This window comes from Barbus barbus, assembly GCF_936440315.1.
Source record: "Barbus barbus genome assembly, chromosome: 48".
Lineage (NCBI taxonomy): Eukaryota > Metazoa > Chordata > Actinopteri > Cypriniformes > Cyprinidae > Barbus > Barbus barbus.
In genome coordinates, this window is record NC_136726.1 from 16383814 (window position 1) to 16408063 (window position 24250).

Here is a 24250-nt window from a genome sequence, read left to right on the forward strand (position 1 = left end):
TCAATTAGTATTGAATATAGGATTTTTGTTCCAGATCTGTCTTTCTCCTTTAATATAGTTTTAGCAGACCTAACCTGCTTATTACAACCAAGCTCAATTGACACATCCAAGATGATATCATCACGCTAATCAGGATCTGGCTAATTCGGTTCTTCAAACGCACCTGCTGTTGATGATTAGTATGGCTGGATTGAGTTATCTGAGATAATTGTGCGTTCTTGGGTTGGTTTAAAAGGGGCTATGTATCGATACTCTAAGCCATGATCAGCAATGCAGCGATTGGCTGGTGGCAAGACAGCAACGTAATGACATCATATTTAAAAAAACACACCTGACGAAAACTTGACAAATTTCTGGACTTTTATAAGGAAACAGCCAAGCGAAGAAAACTACATAAATGTTATAATCTATCAATGAAATGTGCACTGTTTTTAATTTTTTTTTTTTGCATGATTCCCAATTATTTATATTCACGATTTCAAATTTTTGTACAGGCTTTACATTTTTATTTCAATGTAGTAATTAGCAATTCATTTAATTTTATCTTTGAAACAGATTTGTTACGTGACAGCATTAATAAAATTTTCTTAACGATGAAGATCAAGTTATCTGCATCTCCAGTGCTCCATGAAGCCACTCCCATAATAGCTGTGACCACTCAAATTAATGCATGGCTCAAATTAACTGTATAGCATGTGTGTAAGACTCCATTACAACCATCTCTAGGGTTTACAGAGAATTGTCCAAAAAAGAAAAATATCCAGTGAGCGGCAGTTGTGTGGACAAAAATGCCTTGTAGATGTCAGAGGTCAGAGGAGAATGGGCAGACTGGTTAGAGATGATAGAAAGGCAACAGTAACTCAAATAACCACTCGTTACAACCAAGGTATGCAGAATACCATCTCTGAACGCACAACACGTCGAACCCTGAAGCAGATGGGCTACAATTCGCACAGGCTCACCAAAATTGGACAATAGAAGATTGGAAAAACGCCTTGAGTCTACAATAAATGAGTCTTGATTTCTGCTGCGACATTCAGATGGTAGGGTCAGAATTTGGCGTAAAGAACATGAAAGCATGGATCCATCCTGCCTTGTCTCAACGTTTCAGGCTGGTGGTGGTGGTGTAATGGTGAGGGGGATATTTTCTTGGCACACTTTGGGCCCCTTAGTACCAATTGAGCATCGTTTAAACGCCACAGCCTACCTGAGTATTGTTGCTGACCATGTCCATCCCTTTATGACTACAGTGTACCCATCTTCTGATGGCTACTTCCAGCAGGATAATGCACCATGTCACAAAGCTCAAATCATCTCAGACTGGTTTCTTGAACATGACAATGAGTTCACTTTACTCAAATGGCCTCCACAGTCACCAGATCTCAATCCAATAGAGCACCTTTGGGATGTGGTGGAACGGGAGATTCGCGTCATAGATGTGCAGCCGACAAATCTGCAGCAACTGCGTGCGTTTGGTCAATATGGACCAAAATCTCTGAGGAATTTTTCCAACACCTTGTTGAATCTATGCCACGAAAAATTAAGGTAGTTTTGAAGGCAATAGTGGCTCCAACCCGGTACTAGCAAGGTGTACCTAATAAAGTTGCCAGTGAGAGTATAGTTGTAAATTGTAAAAAATTATACTTTATACTTTAAAATTTAATATAGCTTTAATTTGATATATACTTATTTTTTCATCTATTTTTAAAATAACAATAATGACCAGGCAATGTAAAAATCCTCTGAAAGAAGATAAAAATTTGTTTTATATGATTTCTTAAAGTTATTTAAAGTTATAGAAAATAATTTTCTTAGTATTGATATACTATTTTGTAGATGTAATTGATAAAAATGTTCATTCAATTGCCAGCCCTAATTTTTAGTGGAGTACATTGTTTCACTCTGCGTACTGCAGTCTGACTCTGCTTTAGCAGTTTTTAGTTTTCTGTGCTTGTACCGTGTGAGTTACAGGCATTTTTGATCTGTCATTTTAAGACCGGCGCATCACCTAAAAACGGGAAGCCCTCGGAAACCAATTTGAGCCGCGTCTCCCACGATGTTCAAACACGGCTAATCTGTGATTACCAAAAGATGCCTATTTGTTCTCCGCAGAGCTCACAATGTGTTTACTGAATTTTTGCTGTCGAGAAAATGCCGTTTAAGCATTGGCGTCTGTACCACCTGTCAGAAAGCTCTCGGCCCTGAAGGCTGGCAGGAGGCTTCGAAGGCAGCTGAGTTTCAAATCGCTTAATGATCAGACAAACTATGACAGATGAGATCTTTATAACCGTGTCTGAATGAGACGCGAGATGCCCGGTTCTCTGGATGAGGTCATCGTGGTCCTCCCCGTCGCTCACTTTTCATCTTCTTCCTCTTTTCTTCCCACCCTCTCACGCTCGTTCCTATGAGCCAGGAAGCCATAACAGCACCCAGAAAAGGCCAAATCATCAAAGGAAAGGATACAATGATTAGGACCATCACAGCCATCTAAAGCAGTGTCGGGTTCTCTGTTTAAAAGCCCCTCACTTCAGGGTAATTGATAGGACGGTACCTCCTCGCACCTTCCCATATCCCACCGGCGCTCTCCAGTCTCAGATCATGAGCTGGAAATGAATTTGCCCCAGATGCAATCAATAACAAAAGATTGACTTAAATCCGAGCTCTCTACCCCATCTCCAGATGTCATGCCCCTTCCTCTCATCCATCTATGTGTTAATCTCTTCCATTCGGGCCCCGGCGCATGAAATGTTTACGATGACTGGGAGAGTTTGGGACTTTCAGATCGTGTGTCAAGTTGCATCAGTAATGATGCTCTCAGTTCTGGATCCAGTTGGCTGCAGTTGTGTTTGTCAAACACGATGAATGTTGGATTTAGCTTGGTTAATGTTACTTCAAAGACGAGTCTGGACCCTGCCAAGGAGTCTTCATCCTGATGTTTCATCTTAACACCTTACATTCTTATTTAAAAAAAAAAAAACTAATTTAACCCCTCTAAAATTGAAAAGTGTATTTGATGCAATAAATTTGTAAGTAAATCAAAGTGGTGCTGAAGTTACAACCTTCAGCAACATATATTATAATTTTTAGGTTTTGACTTTAATTTCTCATACTTAACACAAAATATAGTATGTAGCATGGGTAAGATGACGTCAACTCCTTATTCTAATAAAACTGAGCACATTTTTTGGCGCATGATCATATATTTAGAAAGAGTCTCTTATGCCTAATATTGGGATTTGAGAAGGATTAATAAAAAAAATAAAAATAAAATATGGAATCCCATAAATAGTTTTGGACCTCATTGATTTTCACTGTATATGGACAAACATAATTAAAATATTCTTCTAAAAATATTGTTAACACTTTATTTTAAGGTGTCCTTGTTACACGTTACATGTACTTAATATTATAATAGCACTTAATTATGCATAATTACATGCAAGTAACCCTAAGCCAAACCCTAATATTAAACCTAACCATATAGTAAGTACATGTAGTTATTTAATATTATGCATTGCTTAAATGTATAATTACACTGTAAAAATAAAGTGTAGCCAAAATATTTTCTAATGTTTCACTGAAGAGAAAAAAAATAAATAATTATATATATATATATATATATATATATATATATATATATATATATATATATATATATTTATATATATATACAGTGGTGTGAAAAAGTGTTGGCCCCCTTCCTGATTTTTTTTATTTTTACTTTAATGTTTCAGATCATCAAACAAATTTAAATATTAATCAAAGATAACACAAGTAAACACAACATGCAGGTTTTGAATGAAGTTTTTTATTATGAAGGGAAAACAAAATCCAAACCCACATGGCCCTGTGTGAAAAAGCGCTTGCCCCCTAAACCTAATAACTGGTTGGGCCACCCTTAGCAGCAACAACTGCAATCAAGCGTTTACGATAACTCTGGCCCACTCATCTTAGCAGAATTGTAATTCAGCCACATTGGAGGGTTTTCGAGCATGAACCGCCTTTTTAAGGTCATGCCACAGCATCTCAATAGGATTCAGGTCAGGACTTTGACTAGGCCACTCTAAAGTCTTCATTTTGTTTTTCTTCAGCCATTCAGAGGTGGATTTGCTGGTGTGTTTTGGATCATTGTCCTGCTGCAGAACTCAAGTTCGCTTCAGCTTGAGGTCACCAACAGATGGCCAGACATTGTCCTTTAGGATTTTTTGGTAGACAGCTGAATTCATGGTTCCATTTATCACAGCAAGTCTTCCAGGTCCTGAAGCAGCAAAACAGCCCCAGACCATCACACTACCACCACCATATTTTACTGCTGGTATGATGTTCTTTTTCTGAAATGCTGTGTTACTTTTACGCTAGATGTAATGGGACACACACCTTCCAAAAAGTTAAACTTTTGTCTCGTCAGTCCACAGAGTATTTTCCCAAAAGTCTTGGGGATCATCAATATGTTTTCTGGCAAAACTGAGACGAGCCTTTATGTTCTTTTTGCTTAGCAGCGGTTTTCATCTTGGAACTCTGCCATGCAGGCCATTTTTTGCCCAGTCTCTTTCTTATGGTGGAGTCATGAACACTGACCTTAACTGAGGCAAGTGAGGCCTGCAGTTCTTTAGATGTTGTTGTGGGGTCTTTTGCGACCTCTTGGATGAATCGTCGCTGCGCTCTTGGGGTAATTTTGGTTAGCCGGCCACTCCTGGGAAGGTTCACCATTGTTCCATGTTTTCACCATTTGTGGATAATGACTCTCACTGTGGTTCGCTGGAGTCCCAAAGCTTTAGAAATGGCTTTATAACCTTTTCTAGAATGATAGATCTCAAACACTTTTTCACACAGTGCCATGTGGGTTTGGATTTTGTTTTCCCTTCATAAAAAAACCCTTAATTTAAAAACTGCATGTTGTGTTTACTTGTGGTATCTTTGATTAATATTTCAATTTGTTTGATGATCTGAAACATTAAAGTGTGACAAACATGCAAAAAAAGGAAGGGGGCCAACACTTTTTCACACCACTGTATATATACATATAAAGAAAAAAAATTGAAATGACATGAGGATGAGTAAATGATGCCAGACTTTTAATCCCTTTACTGTACATAAAACCTTGAACCTTCCTAAAACCAAAATCCAAATATTGCCCCTGAAAAAATCTGAAAAAGCTGCAAATGTAAACAACTTAAGTCGTGCCATGCTCTCTCTCGGGTTGTTTGCCCTGTTGAGCCTGTACCTCACTATAAATGCTAATGCGTCCCCCACCAACTCATTAAAAGACTCTAATTGCAACATAGTGGCGTAACGGTCATTTGCCAATAATGTATAACCTTCATCGCTTCTCCTCATCATCCTTCCCTTTCCCCATCCATTCTCCCACAATATGCCGCATAATAAAATCATTAGGCCTCTGCCGTTGCAACCTAATTAATTAACCCAAAAAAGCAGTAAATAAAGGCCTAGCTCTTAAGGCAGTTATGTGACTGACATGGTTGTTTTGACGCTGTAACTATTATGCATCGGCCTCCGTCGTCTGTCGCCCGAGAGACAATGTACTAAATCAGAATTACCTGGGGCGAAACATCGAACGGAACGCGTGCTCTGTGGATTAGCCTTGTTTGGTACACAAATTGGTTTGTATATAAATCTGGTTGAATTAAGTTTGTTGACTTCTGGCCCCGTGTGTTTTCAATGGTAATGCATTCATTATTTTCGGAGACACGACTCAAGCTTTTTCATCTCTCAAGAGCTTGTCGGAAAAAGCCTATCACAGTACGCAAATGTACATTCAGGTACATGATAATTGAGAGCACTGGGTCTAAATGACCTGTGTGTGTGTGTGTGTGTGTGTGTACGCCGTTTACACATAAACAATGAGGGATGACGTATGTAATGAATGTAAATCGTACAGGTTTAAGCTTCAGAACATTCGAGTCAGAATGGGATGTTTGTGAACTACTTTGAGGCAGTATTAGAAATCTTTGCTACACGCAGAATGTTTGAATCTCAGTAGTTCTTACGGTGCTTGTGTGTTGTGTGTATGTACGGTACAGATCGATGGATAGATGCATAGATGGCTCTTTATAGATATACAGTGTCTTTATGTGTGTTTATTTATTTATATGTTCATGCATTAATTGTACATTCATTATATTAAATATGTAATATAAATTATTGTACACACAATTAAGAAAAATAATTGATATATAAGAATAATTAAGAAATATATATAATTTATTTTTGATTACACATCTTTATACATCAAAATGATGTATAATATGTAAAAATTGCACTCTATTTGTAAAAGGTTGGATTAATATTTTTTTATGTTTTTGAAAGAGCAGCAGTTCATACATTTTTTACAATTTAATGAGATAAATTCTTTTACATACAAATTGTTAAAATAAATAAGTAAAATAAATCTATAATTAAATAATTACACCGATCAATCCGTCTATGTGTAACTATCTATATATTAAAATTGGTTAATATTACAGTATAAAGAGAGAAATTCTTGTAAAAAAATGAGAAATAAATATTAGATAGATTTTTATATATATATATATATATATATATATATATATATATATATATATATATATATATATATATTTATTTATTTATTATAATTATGTTTAGATACATTATTTTATAAATTTACAAACAAATAGCTTTAGTATATATAGTTAATATATATATATATGTGTATGTATATATGTTTGTGTGTTTGTGTATAATTACTAATAAAAACTTAATTCTATTATTAGTCCTTATCACTATCATTAGTAGTAATATGTCACAGAATTACATATACACATATATATATATATAAATTGTAAATGATATATTTCTTTCTTTCTTTTAAAATTCTGACACTTCAAAAATAGAGGGACCTCTATTTTTCTGTTGTACTGTGTCCTCGTCTGAAAATGGACAAGCTCTGACAGCTTTGAACATTTTGGAGCCACGCAATTTCATCCAGATCAGTCATCAGGGTAGCGTGTTCTCCAGGTCATTGACGTGACGTGCTGTGGACTAACGTGTCCCACACTCACTTCATTCCCTTCCCTCAGTGTTGGAGGGGTTGGACATTACTCCAGGCTCCAGATGAAAGCACAGGAATTCTGTTAACGAGTAATCTTTCCGAGAACGAGCAGCACAGTTTTCCATTTTCCTGTAATGCGAGAGGTTTCAAGTGCAGCTTTGTATCTAACTTGGTGTTGCAGACAGGATATTGATAGTTTTTTTCTGATCACGAGAAAGCTTAAATAAAACCATTTTCTGTTGTATGATTTTCTCAAATTGTCAATGAAACAATATACACTTCTAAAGCGTTAAAAACGGTCGTCTCATGTAAGCATTGCGCTGTTTAATTCATTTCCTTCAATAAACGTCCTGATTTCCTCTTGAAAAGTGTCACAGCCCTGGCAGATGATTACAGCTCTGTCTTGTAGATATTTTCATAAAACCTATTTCGATCTACATCGATTTCAGCGACATCTCTTGTGCAACACTTGACTGCCAAGTACCGCTGCTGCAGAATGCTTTAGGGGTTTTTTTTGCATCACATTCAAAAGTGCCAATAGACACTTGTGTATAAGCATTCTGGCCTGGCCTGGTCTGTTATTCTCTCTCTGGTAGTGCATGAATGACTAACTCATAGTGGCAAATTGACTGTCATTGCTCATGTTACACCTACTATATGTACGGCATCACCACAAAGCTCAAATCTCATTCTTGAGCCCATCCTTTCCACACACACACACACACACACCATCAACATGCTTTTTCACACGCCAGTGCCCGCGGTTAAGCTTCATTCCTTATTCATGTGATTGTCATGTTTGCTTACCCTGTTTTTGTCATTCAGGAATCATACACAGACATGAATTGCTTAGTCTTTTATTTTTTTTATAGCCGTCCCTTCCATCCTTGAAATATATGATATTTTTTTACACAGATTCATCTTGAGTGACAGTTGCAGTCGTTTATATTCAGTATTTCTATTTTCAGTAACGCCATTATCCGGCTATTCGGATTTTCTCCTAAATGTAATATATAGTAAAAATGTGTGTGTAATTAATTTTAATAATAATAATAACTATTATTATTATTATTATTGGAGTAATATTTTACACAATGACTGTTTTGAACGTAGTAATAATAATAATAATAATATTAAGCTAATAAAAACTCATAAACTTGTTTTATTATAAGAACACTAATTTTAATTTTGCACTTAATGTTCTATTATTGTATTGTGTGTGTGTGTGTGTGTATAGAAATAATTATTTGAAAGCAAAATATATTATAATGTATCAAAGTATTACTTATAGTTATAAAGGCATTAAAAATATTTTAATATGATAAAATATGATGTCAAACTATAATTATGTAAGCTATTATATTAGTTACTATTATTGCTGAGAACAAGCTACTATTACAAGATATTACATAATGCGTTTAATTTGGAATGTTTTATAAACCATAATATATACAAGCTTCAAATAAAATGTTCCCTGCGTCTTTGTGTGTGAGTGTGCGTTTGTGTGTGTGTGTGTGTGTGTGTGTTCTCATCATGAGAGCAGCAGAAGCCGGTGATCCATCTTACAGCCATGGTTTTGTTCAGTTCACACGTAGGCTTTGAAATAGTGTGTTTAGATCTATCGTACCAGCCTCTATCTTCAACGCCCCTGTAGGAAAGACCTGGGGAAAGATATTCATCATAGCAATGCATACGAGGAACGCTAAATAAACCTGTGATATCTCACCAGCGCATAACCACACGGAGCATGTACTTCACCTGCTGTAGACTGGGTTTTAACAGTATCCATCCCCCACGAGCCGTATTTTCTCACCTACACATATCTGCTTTTTTAGATGCTCTAAAGCATGCTTTTTCCCGACCAGATGGAAATGTAGAACTAAGGAGATAAAAAGGAGAAAATTACATGATTGTGGATAGTAAAAAGCAGGCCTTACATAAAACTTACATAAAACTACCTGGATTGAGTCTGTCGAGACGCTGGTTTCTCAACAGGCCTGAATCATGAGCGAGAGATGCTTTGTTACGTGTTCTTGTGGGAGGAAAGTGAGGAAATGGCACAGTGGTGTGTATGTAGGACACATGGTTGTCAAGGGGGCGGGTCCATGCGCTGCAGACTGTCTTCTGACGGACAGGAAGAGGGTGTGTGTGTGTGCATTAACAGACAGGAACACGTCCCACGGTCCCCTCCGACAGTCCTTGCGGGGCTGCTTCTGACAGCCGGTCCCGATAGAAAGCAAAGGATGTAAACACGCAACCAGGGACGCTGCAGAAGACAGGCTTGCAAATGGCTGCACACCCCCGTGCTTTATTAATAGTATCTTGAGGGCGCTTGTACAGCACATGTGCTCGATTAATCGGGACTGTGAAAAAATAACACTTGGACATCTTTGCAAACACAACATGTGGCCTTGTCACACGCAGCTCTATTTAGCGTGGGTGTGTTGCTCTCAAGGCACAAGTTATTAATTGGGATGTATAACACTGGCGAACAATATCTCCTGATGTGTGTTTTGCTTTCTTGGCTCTTGAGTTTGTTTGTTTTTAATCGGTCAGTCAATCAGTTAGACAGTTATTTTAAATTCAAAAATAATGGTAATGGTAATGACTCTGGTAAGTCTCACAAAAACTGTTTGGGTCATATTTAATTTAATTGTCATCCTATTGTATAATATTATTGAATAAAAAATTAAACTTGTTTTTAAAACTAGCAATTTTTTAAACTCCATTTCTAATTAAATGCAGCCTTGATGAGCCTAAAAACTTCTTTCTTCTTCTTTTTTTTAATCTTACAGACCCCATATATGTATCGGTCAGGAATCACAGGACTGAATAAAACAGGTTTGTGATCAGAAAAACAATTGTCCCCAATCTCAGTGTCAGAGATAGAGAGGCCGTGTGTGAGGACGAGGTCCAAAGTGTGTCCATGAATATGTGTAGGGCCTTGTACCCACTGTATAAAATTTAATGAGTCAATAAGGTTGCAGAAGTCCCTGGGAAATGGCTTATTAGGGCAGCAAATATGGATATTAAAATCACCCAGTAATATAATTCTAATTTAGTGACTACACTGCACAAAAAGTCAGCAAACTCATTTAAAAACATGTCATTTGATTTCGGAGGTCTGTAGATTAACACATAGAGTACAGAATCATTATTTACTTCAAATTGAACCATTTGTAGCTCGAAACTGCCATATACCTCAGATGGAATAATTCGGCCGTGAAAACGGTCCTTAAAAATTGCTCCGTGACCAACCAGCCGAGAAGTACTAAAAAACGTACAATTCAAGGGGACCAGTTCAGTGAATGGGCTAAAGTCGCCCTCCTTTAACCAAGTTTCAGTCAAGAAGAGAAAATCCAGATTATGTGATGTAAAATAGTCTCGTAAAATGAAAGTCTTATTAAGCCGTGACTGAACATTTAGCAATGCCATCCTGAAAAGCGGAAAGTCGGGGACTAGTTCTAATCCCCGATTTAGTAAGCGAAGAAACTGAGCGTTTACCCCGTCACGTCGTGTCAGATGACAGGAGAACTGTAAAGGCCTGTGGATAGTCTCAGGAACAATCGGACGAATCCAACGAAAAGTGACCTCCTGGATGTGCCACACGCTCCGACCACCACGATAATCCCGTATAGTTCTCAATCTGACTGCACGGCCACCCCGTTTACCACGGCGTCGGCGGCGTTTCCTCCGTGAGACAACAAGAGGCTGGCGGCGCAGGTAATCAGGGATATCCGACAGGAACGGTGGGAGATACACACGAGAAACATCCAAAGCAGCATCCGAAACAGCATAGTCCAGATCAAAGACTGAGTTTCTAATCTCAATAAGAGATTGTCGATCATAAATAAGTGTATTCGAGCCAAGACAGGCCTTTCTCCTACATTTCACTGCTGGTTATACCCTGTATAATTGTGTATGTGACAAATAAAAATCTTGAGATAAACACTACTTAAAAGAGACCAAGCCAACAGTTAATAACATTAAAAATCAAATAAATTACATATTCCTTGAAGTATATTTTTACTATTTATAGTACAAAATAAGTGTATTAAATAAGTGATTTATTTTATGAATTTATTTAAGTACAAATTCTAATTTAACAAAGATTTTTACAATTGAAATTTATACTAAGATTTTTTTATTTAAACAACTATTTTGCATTACACTATAAAACTAAAATGATGTTTAAATGTGCTTAATTGTCATAAAAAATACTTTGATCAATATAATCTTAATGTAATAAGGTGGATGTTTTTCTTCATGCTAAATATAATTTCCTTTCTTTTATTCGTTCTTTTATAAATTTGGGTGTAAAATAATACTTATTTTTGAGGTTTTATGTTGATGTCTACCTCAAATTGCTGTTGTACATTTCCTATCAAGCAGGAAGTGAGAGCGCAGATATTTATGAGTCTGCCAAGAGAAGAAAAGCAAGGATACAGGATAAAGTCCCTTAGCTTATTATCGTGCAGTCCCCACTCAGATAAAACTGAATAATACATCTCAGCCGGTTCTGATACCTGAACCAGACAGGGATTTCATTTCTTCCATTTCTGTGTTTACATTTGTTTTGCTCTATCATGTAGTTAAAAATGGTGTAGAAAAGCTATCTATAAAGATTGACTGTTAGCAATAAGATTTCACCTGATGCCAATGTTTACTGAAAATAAAATGTTAGCTTAAACTGAAACTGTCCTGCAGGAATTAGGGATGTGGTCATTAGGTGACTCGTGATTCATTATGAATTCGATTCAGTGCTTCTTGAAGAAATTTCTAAATTATTCTTAAAGGAATAGTTCACTCTAAAATGAAAAAAATGCTGAAAATGTGCTCAGCCTTGGACCATCCGAGATGTAGATGAGTTTGTTCATCGGATTTGGGGAAATTTAGCAGTACGTGCAGTGAATGGGTGCCGTCAGAATGAGTGTCCAAACATCTGATAAAAACATCCCAGTAATCCACAAGTAATTCACGCGACACAGTCCATCAGTTAACATCTTGTGAAACAAAAAAACTGCATGTTTGTAAAAAACAAATCCAATATTAAGATGTCTTCTATCCATAATCCTGCTTTCTCATCTCAAAGGTCATCTCATTTGAATCATATGTACAGATCACACATTGTTTACAAGCGAAATGGTCCAAATCAGTTCTAAACAAATATGTCAGTGGATTTTAATAAGAGAGCACAACAGAGGATGAACTTTTTAACTGGAGGAAGCATTATTATGGGTTATGGACTCATATATGTGACCCTGGACTACAAAACCAGTCATAAGGGTACATTTTTTGAAATTGAGATTTATACATCATCTGAAAGCGGAATAAATAAGCTTTTCCATTGATGTATGGTTTGTTAGGATAGGATAATATTTGGCCGAGAAACAACTATCTGAAAATCTGCAATCTTTGGGTGATGTTTTTATCAGCTGTTTGGACTCTTATTCTGACGGCACCCATTCACTGCAGAGGATCCATTGGTGAACAAGTGATGTAAAATCTATCCCGATGAAGAAACAAACTCATCTACGTTTTGGATGGCTTGAGGATGAGCACATTTTCATCAAAATTTCATTTTTTGATGAACTATTCCTCTAAAGCTTTATGTTTTCAGCATCACTGCTCCAGTCAGATATTCCATTTTCGGCTTTTGTTTACTCCGTTGTTTCTCAACCTTCAGAGACTGTAGCATTTTAAAAGGAGTCGTTTACAAAATAGTCGGAAATGCATTACGTCATCACGCAGGAGGAAATGACTTTGTGGCTGACTGGAAACGAACAGGTGCTCTTTCAGATTCATTTAGCGTCGCTTTCGAGCATGGAAGTAAATTGCTGCGGGGAGCGTCTGGTCTAATCCTGTTTTTTTTTGTCTTGCAGCGATTTACATGCATTTGAACCCGAATCAGCTTCGGTCTGCTCCGTTGTGTCATTTTCAGCGAGACCGAGTAAACATCTGCAGCAGAGCGGTGGGGGTGAAAACGGCCTAATTAGGATGAAGTCCATGTCCTGTATTCCCAGCTGCTCGCTATGTTTAGACAGACGTCATCTAGCGCGGGTAACCTCTTCTCCTGAGTGCCCTCTCACAACGCAACCTGTGAGGTGAACGCAACACAACAGTTGGCGTAATAAGACAATTAGCCCCCGCAATTTGTAACTTTCCTAATTGCACCGCAAGCTGAAAGCGCTTCCAACGCACCCGCCACTTGCTAATTGTGAACCTATCACTCACTAGAAAATGGAGAATACGAAATGGAGAAAACAAAAAGCCGTTCTCTCTCTCCATCTTTGTCTCAAGCTCTCTCTCTCATCGTCTTTTTCTGTCCTGATTAAATAAATGCTTTTTAATTAGTTTGAAAGTAATGCATGTGTTCGCCATCCTTTGTCTTAATCTCCACCGGTGCCTTTGTGAAAAAACCTTCTGCGACGGAGACTCGTACAATCGAGTGTGCTGAAATATTTACCATCGTCATTGGACGCCTGCCACATTGCGCAATTGCCTCAGCGGCCCTAAATGAAATTGTCCCTAATATGTTTCTGCTGATTAGAGCCTCTGTTTAGACGAAGAATGGGGCGATTGCCAGCTAATACAAAAAGATATCCTTGAGTGCTGTCCATTCATCAATATTTGTTTTGTTTTTTTCCTTGGAGAATTGGCCTTTCTGCTGGGGAAAAATCGTAGAATGACTCATAACTTCAGGCAGTAAGTGTTGATGTTGGATGGTGGCTTATCCGAAACTCCTGTTTGGAGTAAATAGCAGATGCCGTTGTGGTCGGCCATATGGAGCTCGCTGCCTCACAGCAGACTGAGAGCTGGGAATGGAAACAGGTGGAAGGTACAGAGATTAAAGACCCGCTCAGGCTGCCTTACATCACTATGAGTCGCGCTTCGCTAGCCGTGGTTTATATGTGACATGCTCAGTTTGACGTTTCTATTCGGATTGAGATGGGTCATTGATTTGTGTGCAACATAGGAAGATTACTTGCTAATTAATATGCAATGTGTTGCAATGTGTAGAAAATTGCATTGCATTGACTCTTGGCTCTCAAAAATTACCAAAATGAATTTCTTTGTACGTTGTGTGTAAAAAAAAAAAAAAAAAAAACTTAGAAAATTACTATTTATATATACATTTTAATAAATAAATGATAAATAATGATTAATTACAAACATTTTATTTATTAATGATAATGTAAACACAAAGATAAATAGCTTTTATTTTACATTTACCTTAATGTGAACACTTTTTTGAGTATATGATTGGAATATACAATAAAAACCATTATAGAAGCAATTAAGATTGCTTTTGTAATTTTCGTAAATAAACTCAAATAATAATAATAATAATAATGTAAAAAACATTCATGATAAATATATCAAATAAATATATTCTAATATTTGCTAACTATTAAATTTGAATAGATATAAAAATAATTATAATATAGAATTAAGAATAAGTAATAATAAATACATAAAGATAAATATTTACAAACATGTATTAACTATAAAATTTTAATAAATATGAAATATAATAATAATAATTATTATTATTTCACAATGAAATATTTACTTTGGCCTTCCTAAATGTGTGCATTTTTACTTGAAAATATTGTATAACATACAAATAAATATATTATTTTGAACTGTACTATTTATTTAAATGTATGCATTCTGAATTATTTGGCAAAACATTTATGAACATTTATTATTCTAACAAATTTCTGTATGAATCGATATTCTTCCATTCAGTTGACATTCAATTCTGTACGGCCATTTACATAAGTGTGTTATTTTAACGTTTTTTTCTGCTTGTGTTTCATGAATGAGGCCTATTGTTACAGTAGTAAAGATAATAGTTACTTTTGTGTTATTGTCAGGCTCTAATTCTTACTGAATAGAAGCTTGTGACTCTTTTTATCTATCTATTTATTTATTTAAGATATTTAAAGTGGTTATTTTTGCTGTTGAAAAGTTTTTCTCCCTGATATAGTTTGCATGCAACAGCTAATACCCTGTATGAGTTCAAAATATACCGTATAAACGTACCATTAACAGTACACTAAAAAACAAAACAAGTGCCCTTGGAAAGCTTTCTTTGTTGCTTTTCATTTCTCATGGTGACCCGCTATATATATTGTTCTATCGATCAAATTTCTTCATAACATCCAGCGATTATCTAGACATCAGAGTCAGACAGGAGATGATCATCTCCAGATTATCACCTGTCGTGGCAGTATTTATTAGGGTGTTTGAGGTTACATTCCTCTCTCAAGGGCAGAGCGGCAGTAAAGCTCAGCGGGGACTTGAACCGGCAGCAGACTGGTTGCTGCTCCATTAGTCTGCCAAGTGGGCCAAGCATGACTTCATTCATCTCTGTATCAGAGGCAAACCCACCTGATCTCCTGTGTTTAGATCATTTCATACTGCAGCTCCCGATGGGCGCTCACACAGAGATTCTGATGTAAAACGATGCAGATGTGTGTGTGTGTGTGTGTGTTTGTGTGTTGTTTTGTGTTGTGTAAATGTACACTACAGGCGTACGTTTGAGCAGCCGGGTTAAATGAACTGCATTCAGAGATCACAGCAGCTATCTAGGATAAAAGTAATGAAAGTACATGAATGCTGGAAAACAAATTACATCAAAGGGTTGCCTCAGTGTGCCATGTTTTGCAAGGTTGCGTTACCTTGAATGGCCTTTTATAATGTAAACACAAAATGAAATGCATGTATGATACATTTACCTCAAATGTATGTAACACATTTTGGACTTTTAACTTGATTGGAATATTAATACATTCAAATGCATATTATTTACTAATAATAATAATGAAGGTAAAAGTTTTACTTGAAATATTAATTGACTGACTGAAAATATTAATACATTTAAAGTGTGATTAATAATAGTAACAACAACAATTAGGACTTATTAATATTAATGTTAATATTAATTAAATATTTACTGACATTTATTTAATAATAATATGATTATTATTGATAATACTAATATGAATATTAATGATATTAATATGACTACTACTACTACTAATAATAATAATAATTTAACCATTTAAGAGTAATTATTTTATTTTTACTTTACTGAAATATTAATAAGTTTAAATAGATACATACTATTTACAAACATTTCATTTTTATTGTAAAATTGTAAAGTGTATAATTAATAATAATTAGGGCTTTTAATAACAATTAGGATTTATTAGGATTATTAATATTATGAAATAAATATTTATTAACATTTAATTTTTAATAGTAACATTATTATTGTTATTTATTAATATTACAATGTACTGTTGTTGTTGTTGTTAATAATAATAATAATAACCTTTTCACACAGAAATTTGTCAGAATAATACAGTAGTAAGATTATTTTAACAGCAATACTAAATTGTATTATTATTATTAATAATAATAATACATTGTAATATTAATAAATTAAATGTTAGTAATAATAATAATCCTATTATTAAAAAATCATGATAATGAATAAATATTTATTTATTTCATAATATTGATATTAATAATCTTAGTAAGTCCTGATTGTTGTTGTTATTATTATATGAATCATGCACAATAAGATCTGTAAATAAATTCAATTTTGATTTCATATTGCCTTGAAATTTCTTTTGGTTCATTTTCGTTCATCACTCCATATATCATAGGAGTCAGTTTTTTGTGCCATGTTCCTTCAGCTTACCTGATCAGGCTGAGTGACAGCAATCCGACTCATGAAATTCACCCATTCCTCAATCTCTGTTTTGCAGCACCGCCCGCAGGAGGACTGTCACACAATCCGCTCAATCTCTCTCTCTCTCTCTTCCCCTCCAGATGTACAGCACATTAAGCGCAGAGACATCGTGCTCAAGAGGGAACTGGGCGAAGGGGCCTTTGGGAAGGTGTTCCTGGCAGAGTGCTACAACCTAAGCCCCACTAAGGACAAGATGCTGGTGGCTGTCAAGGTAAGAGATGATCCCTCCATTCCAGCAGGGCCGTGGCACTCTCCAGTTACACAGGACTCATTCCAAAGGTCAAGCCCCTTTTTCCAGCCCCCCTCGAATGACATATAAAGTTGATCCCCCTGTGCCCACCGGACAGGGCTTTCTTTCAGGGAACGATCACTAGACGTCTTGGTGGTGGAGGATTTGTTGACTAAGATCAATGATGGAAAGAGCTCTGCTGTGCTCCAAGGAGAGATCAGCTACAGTAGCGTTTAATATTTGGCATTGATATAAGGTTTGGGAGGGTATCAAGATATTGCAGTGCTGTGGTTTAGTCTTCATGACATAGACAGAGAGGAATGAGTCACCGCTGTGGGCAGACGGTTCCTGGATAATGCTTTAACATGGTTTACCACATGGGACTGTTCACCAAGGTCAAGGAACTCAGCGTCCAGTGAGCTGAAGCACTCTATTGAAAACGGTCTCTAGATCAATGCTTATCTATGAGTGTGTCAGTTTGTCTGTCAGTTTAGAAATGTCAAGGTTTCAAGGTTTGACAGATGCTGAAATGTTGAAGTATGAACTCAAACATATACTATTTTGTTGTGAATATAATTTTTTATTTTTATAATTTTGTATTATTTGTTAAATTATATGATTAATAAAAATGTACTTAGAAATAATATTTTAAAACTTAAATAATAATATAATTAAATATTAGTAAATCCTGTTAAAACTGTTTATTTTGAATCTGTTTTTAATGGAAGCCTGTTTCTGCCACAGGATAAGGGATAAGGTCACAATTTATCTTCTTCCTTTTTTATTCTATTCCATAGTGAGGAAAAAAAGTTAGAATTGCAAGGTGTAAACTCAGAATTCAAGGAAAAAGTCAAAATTGCAAGGTGTAAACTCAGAATTCAAGGAAAAAGTCAAAATTGCAAGGTGTAAACTCAGAATTCAAGGAAAAAGTCAAAATTGCAAGGTGTAAACTCAGAATTCGGGGAAAAAGTCTGAATTGAGAGACGTAAACTCAGAATTCAGGGAAAATCTTCAGAATTACGAAACGTAAACTCAGAATTCAGGGAAAATCGTCAGAAATGCGAAACGTAAACTCAGAATTTACGGAAAAACTTCAGAATTACGAAACGTAAACTCAGAATTCAGGGAAAAACGTCAAAATTGCGAAACGTAAACTCAGAATTCAGGGAAAAACGTCAGAATTGCGAAACGTAAACTCAGAATTCAGGGAAAAACATCAGAATTGCGAAACGTATACTCAGAATTCAGGGAAAAACGTCAGAATGGCGTAGTGTAAACTCAGAATTCAGGGAAAAACGTCAGAATTGCGAAATGTAAATTCAGAATTCAGGGGAAAAACGTCCGAATTGCGAAACGCAAACTCAGAATTCAGGGAAAATCGTCAGAAATGCGAAACGTAAACTCAGAATTCAGGGGAAAAACGTCAGAATTGCAAGACGTAAACTCAGAATTCAGGGAAAAACGTCAGAATTGCGAAACGTAAACTCAGAATTCAGGGGAAAAACATCAGAATTGCAAGACGTAAACTCAGAATTCAGGGAAAAACGTCAGAATTGCGAAACGTAAACTCAGAATTCAGGGAAAAACATCAGAATTGTGAAACGTAAACTCAGAATTCAGGGAAAAATATCAGAATTGTGAAACGTAAACTCAGAATTCAGGGGAAAAAACGTCTGAATTGCGAAACGTAAACTCAGAATTCAGGGGAAAAACGTCAGAATTGCGAAACGCAAACTCAGAATTCAGGGAAAATCGTCAGAAATGCGAAACGTAAACTCAGAATTCAGGGGAAAACGTCAGAATTGCGTTGTGTAAACTCAGAATTCAAAGAAAAAAAATGATTTGCGAGATGTAAACTCAGAATGCAGGGGAAAACGTCAGAATTGCTAGGCGTAAAATCAGAATTCAGGGAAAAACATAAGAATTGCTAGGAGGGTAACACTTTAGAATACTGTTCCATCATTAATGAATAACTACACAAGAACACGAGTAACGCGATATTAGCACTCTAGTATCTATCAAGTATCTACAAGTGCTACTAAGAACAGGTTCATAATTAATGAATAATACATAATGTGGAATTAATTCTAAAGTGAAGGTCATGGTAACCCACTAGTAATGACTCAAGTATTACCAAATTCTTCAGAATTGATTACTAAAATTTAGATCAGTATTCTAAAGTAAATAACATGATTAATTCTCTAGTAATGAATGACTTAAATCATTGTAAGCTTTTGAGGGTTTTGAAAAGTATTTGATAGTAATTATTCAGGTGTTACTACATCTAAAGGAATTACACATTTTTTTGATCAATATTCTGAAGTGAAGATCATGATAACTCCCTAGTAATTACTGAAATTGTTGTAAACTTTGAAGGTTCTGGTTAGTAATTCATTTTGCTATATTTGGTAACACTTAAATCATTACTAGTGAGTTACTGTGACCTTCATTTTAGAATACTGATCCAAATAATTAGTCATTTCTTCAGAAGGATGTAGTAACACTTAAGTCATTACAATCCAAATCCTTACGCATATCTCAAAAGCTTACAATGACGTCAGCCGATATTAGGGAGTTGTCATGGTTTCACTTTGGAATACTGATCCAAGTAATCAGTAGTTCCTTTAGAAGGATTTGGTAATACTTGAATCATTACTAGTGAGTTACCATGATCATCACTTTAGATTTAATTATACATTATGCATAATTCACGTTAATTATGAACCTGTATATACTGTAATTCTTAGTAGTTCTCCAGGATGTATGAAAAAAAATGTTGTTATTGATTTGCTAATAGTGAACTATCAGTTTCAACTGAGCACAATTACTTACTAAATCGTTAATCAGAGTTTGTTGTTAGCTAATAATAGTTACTAGAATGTTAACAGTGCATTAGTCTATTGTTCCGGTGTAGTTATTTATTAATGATGGAACAGTATTCTAAAGTGTTACCGTTAGGTGTAAACTCAGGGTTCAGGAAAAAACATCAGAATTGTAAGATGAAAAACTCGGAATTGCAAAAAGAAGGTCACATTTAGTAATTCTGACTTTTTTTTTAGTCTATAATCCTGTATTTGAGTTATAGATATTTGGTCATAAATTGAGCACCCAGCACCCATATCTCCCATGGGTTCCTCTTTTTCATCATTTTTGAGATGATGTTGGCTATCATGTTGTGGAGCTTTTGTTCAGGTCAGCTGGAGAAATAAATCTGGAGCAATAACACTGTCTTCCAGTGACGGTTTATCATCCCTCAAAGCATATTATTCTGGAGATGCTGTGATCAAGAATGATGGCGCTGATGTGTTCTTTCTGAATCCCGTGATGGTGTCAGAAGATGATTCTCATGTGCAGAAGAACACAAGCAGCCACAAGCCCTGCTTTACCAGCAACCCATTGGAAGTAAATCGTGAATAAGTTTTCTAATATCTCAGGGTTTTTTTTTTTTTTTTTTTTTAGACAGCAATGATATTACATTGAGAGGCAAGTGTCCCACTTCTCAGATTTTTCTCCTAAGAAAAAGGATTGGAGGACTTAAAAAGAAAAGGTTAAAAATAGGTTTCTCTAAGACCAAACTGTTCTGTACTGAGCTGCAATCCATTTAATTTCATAGTTCTATACTTATACTGCCTTTCAACAATCTTTCATCTTTAATCTATTTTTATTTCACCTAAGGAACTGTAGTAGCAACATCTGGTCTGAGGCACAGTTGACACTTAAAGGAAACCTAAATGTGTCTCCTCAGCTTTGAAAGAGCAACCTCTGAGCTATAACACATTCCTCTGGGAAGCTGCTTGGCTTCGTCGGCTTCATGGAGCTCCATCACAGCAGCTGTTGTTTGAAAGCCGTCCAGCTCAAATTCAGAGAGGTCAAGTTTTTCCTTGTATTTTGGCCAAAGAGCTGCCAGCGTCTCTCTCGTACCTTTGCTCTCCCCCATCTCCACCTGATGCCCAAGACCTCCAGACCCTTATTACGAGTGACAGCCCCCCAGGTGGTGCTGGATTCGCCCCCTCTGCTCTCTCCAATCCGTGCAGGTGGCCAATTTCGCAACACAGGGGTAATAAAGCATTATGGATAGGTATAGATACCTCACCATCTGCGAATTGGTTCCCTCATCCATCTCCAACGCTTTAACCTCTTTGCAATTCCTGATATGGATTAACCCACAGTAGCTCTAATTCAAATTAAACTGCGAGCTCAGAGGGTGAAACGCAATTATAACATAATTGAAGGAGCGATTCCTCACAAACACACTGCGATGCAAGTCTGGCTGCGAGAGGGACTGGGAAACCAATTGACATATCACGGCCAAGGCCGCTAAGGGGGGTTGTTTTTCTGCGAATGATGAGATATAAGATGACAAAAAGATGGATGTGTACAGGCAACTATTTAATCTTTCAGAAAAGACAAAGACAGGCATGAACAAATCAGAGACGCCATGCTGGTCATTTGCGTGTCTTCCTTGGCGCCCCGTGGTTTAGTCTATGAATATGTGCATTTAAAATTCTGAAAAATATATGAACTGTTATGAAAGAATATGTTACATTAATAATTCAAAGTGTTTTTTGTGTGAACTTATTTCTGTTATGATTATGAATTTTAGTCTGTCAATATTTTAAGGTTTTACAGAAGCGGACATTTATATTTTGTTGTGAATATTAAACAGGATATATATTTTTTATTGAGAACACATGAAATATTAAAATACTTAAAACAAATTTAATATGAGGCTTTTTTGCAGCACCATATATATATATATATATATATATATATATATATATAGTATGTATGTATGTATATATAGAGATATATGATTTAAAGCACTTTGGACGTCTACAATATCTGTGCAATAATGTTTGTGTCAGCTCATCTACATTTTGATTATGCATTTAAATTTATTGTCAGAAATAGCTCTGCATGCTCCATTGGTTTGTGGCATATTGTATATCGTTCGGGATTCATAAACCATTAGAGACGGAACCGTTTAGATCCAGATTAGTTGGAGCGGTTAGTCTCATTAACCTGATTAATTGTTCACTTGAATTATTTATTACCGCCTGACTCAGTTAAGCTCCCTTAATTAATTTACTTGTACCGTGAGTATCAAAAAACAATAGCAAAGGCACATTTGATTCCTGGATATACAATATATACAATCATATAAATGATTTGTTTTGAAATACGGATTTGAATTTAACTTTCCCCCACAATATCTTTGGTTTCACCCACAATGCTGTAGTCTCTGGGTGTTTTTGTGGTTATTAGACAATAAACTGGCCGTCTTATGTGTCTGCGCAGACCCTGAAGGATCCCACCCTTACGGCGAGAAAAGACTTCCAGCGGGAGGCTGAGCTGCTGACCAACCTTCAGCACGACCACATAGTGAAGTTCTACGGCGTCTGTGTAGATGGAGATCCGCTTATCATGGTCTTTGAGTACATGAAACACGGAGACCTCAACAAGTTCCTCAGGTTTGTGGCTGTTAAAATGCAGTAATCTTTGTGCTTTGCTTGTGTAATGATCGCAGACATGAAGGGAATTGGTTATTATTGATTGAGGTCACAGACCAAATAGAACATAATTATGGAACCACTGAATTCCGATGTGATGCTCTAAGAATTTCTTAGTCTTACAAGACCAATTTTTGACCAATTTCTCAACCAGAGGTTCATTATCAGAATTCATAATGACCCCCCCCCCCCCCCCCCCCCCCACACACACACACAAAAAACCCTCCCTCCCCTTTGCAACCCTTGATTATGACAGAAATTCCCAATACATTTTTAAATATATAAATTTTTTATTAAATTGAATCATCATCATCCTCAATATTTTAGGAATGTATTAAAGCATTTATATTTAAAAAAAAGAAAGAAAAAAAGTTAGTTGATTGGAATGGCCATAGCAGAAGCTTGGTTTTGTGCTCAGTGACCCATTTTTGTGTTGTTTTTGAGGTTTGTGTTTGGATTATTGTACGGTTGGAAGATCCAAACATGGCCCATTAGAAGATTTCTAACAGAGTCAGTCACTTATTGATTTTTTTTATCTGTTGGTATTTGATAGAATCCATGATGCCATGTGTCTAAACAAGATGCCCAGGACCTCCAGCAGAAATATAGGCCCACAACATCAAAAATACAGCAGTATATTTCATTGTACACATGGGGTACTTTTTATCCCTGTGTTCACCAAACCCATCTTGAGTGTTTGCTGCTAAAAAGCTCATTTTATAGTTTCATCTGACCATAAAAGCCAGTCCCATTTGAAGTTCCAGTCGTGTCTGATAACAGAATATGCTGGAGTTTGTTTTTGGATGAGCTAGGAGTATTTTTCCTGAAACCCTCCCAAACAACACGTGGTGATGCTTTTTTTGTTTAGGTTTTCTGACCCCAAGACTCAACTATTTTCTGCAATTCTCCAGCTGTGGTCCTTGGAGAGTCTTTAGCCACTCAAACTCTCCTTCTCGCCATGCATTAGGTCGATATAGACACACGTCCGCTTCCAGGCAGTTTCATAACATTTTCTGTTGATTGCAAATTCTTAATTATTGCCCTGATGGTGGAAATGGGAATTTTCACTGCTCTAGCTCAGTTCTTAAAGCCACTTCACTAATTTGTGAAGCTCAATTATCTTTTGCAGCACATCAGAAATATATAAATATATTCTTTGGTTTTTCTCATTGTGATGGATGATTAAGGGAATTTGGGCTTTGTTTTCCCTCCTATTTATATTTCTGTGAAACAGGAAGCCATGGCTGGATAATTTCATGTTCATAATCACCCTAGAGTGCTCAAAATTGTTAATATGAATGGGAATATACCTCAGAGATATTTTACTCATATATATATATATATACAGTCAGGTCCATAAATATTGGGGCATCGACACAATTCTAACATTTTTGGCTCTATACACCACCACAATGGATTTCAAATGAAACGAACAAGATGTGCTTTAACTTGAAGGTATTTACATCCAAATCAGGTGAACTGTGTAGGAATTACAACAGTTTGCATATGTGCCTCCCACTTGTTAAGGGACCAAAAGTAATGGGACAGAATAATAATCATAAATCAAACTTTCACTTTGTAATACTTGGTTGCAAATCCTTTGCAGTCAATTACAGCCTGAAGTCTGGAACGCATAGACATCACCAGACGCTGGGTTTCATCCCTGGTGATGCTCTGCCAGGCCTCTACTGCAACCGTCTTCAGTTCCTGCT

General features: G+C 36.2%; 1 protein-coding gene across 1 annotated transcript in view; it reads left to right on the forward strand.

The window, feature by feature from the left end:
• The window catches only part of LOC306866325 (NT-3 growth factor receptor), a 58162-nt gene that overhangs the window by 14927 nt on the left and 18985 nt on the right, over positions 1-24250 (forward strand). The window contains exons 3-4 of the mRNA XM_079411440.1: positions 16880-17010; positions 22327-22499. Coding sequence (XP_079267566.1) covers positions 16880-17010; positions 22327-22499 — 304 coding nt within the window. The remainder of the gene's footprint in view (positions 1-16879; positions 17011-22326; positions 22500-24250) is intronic.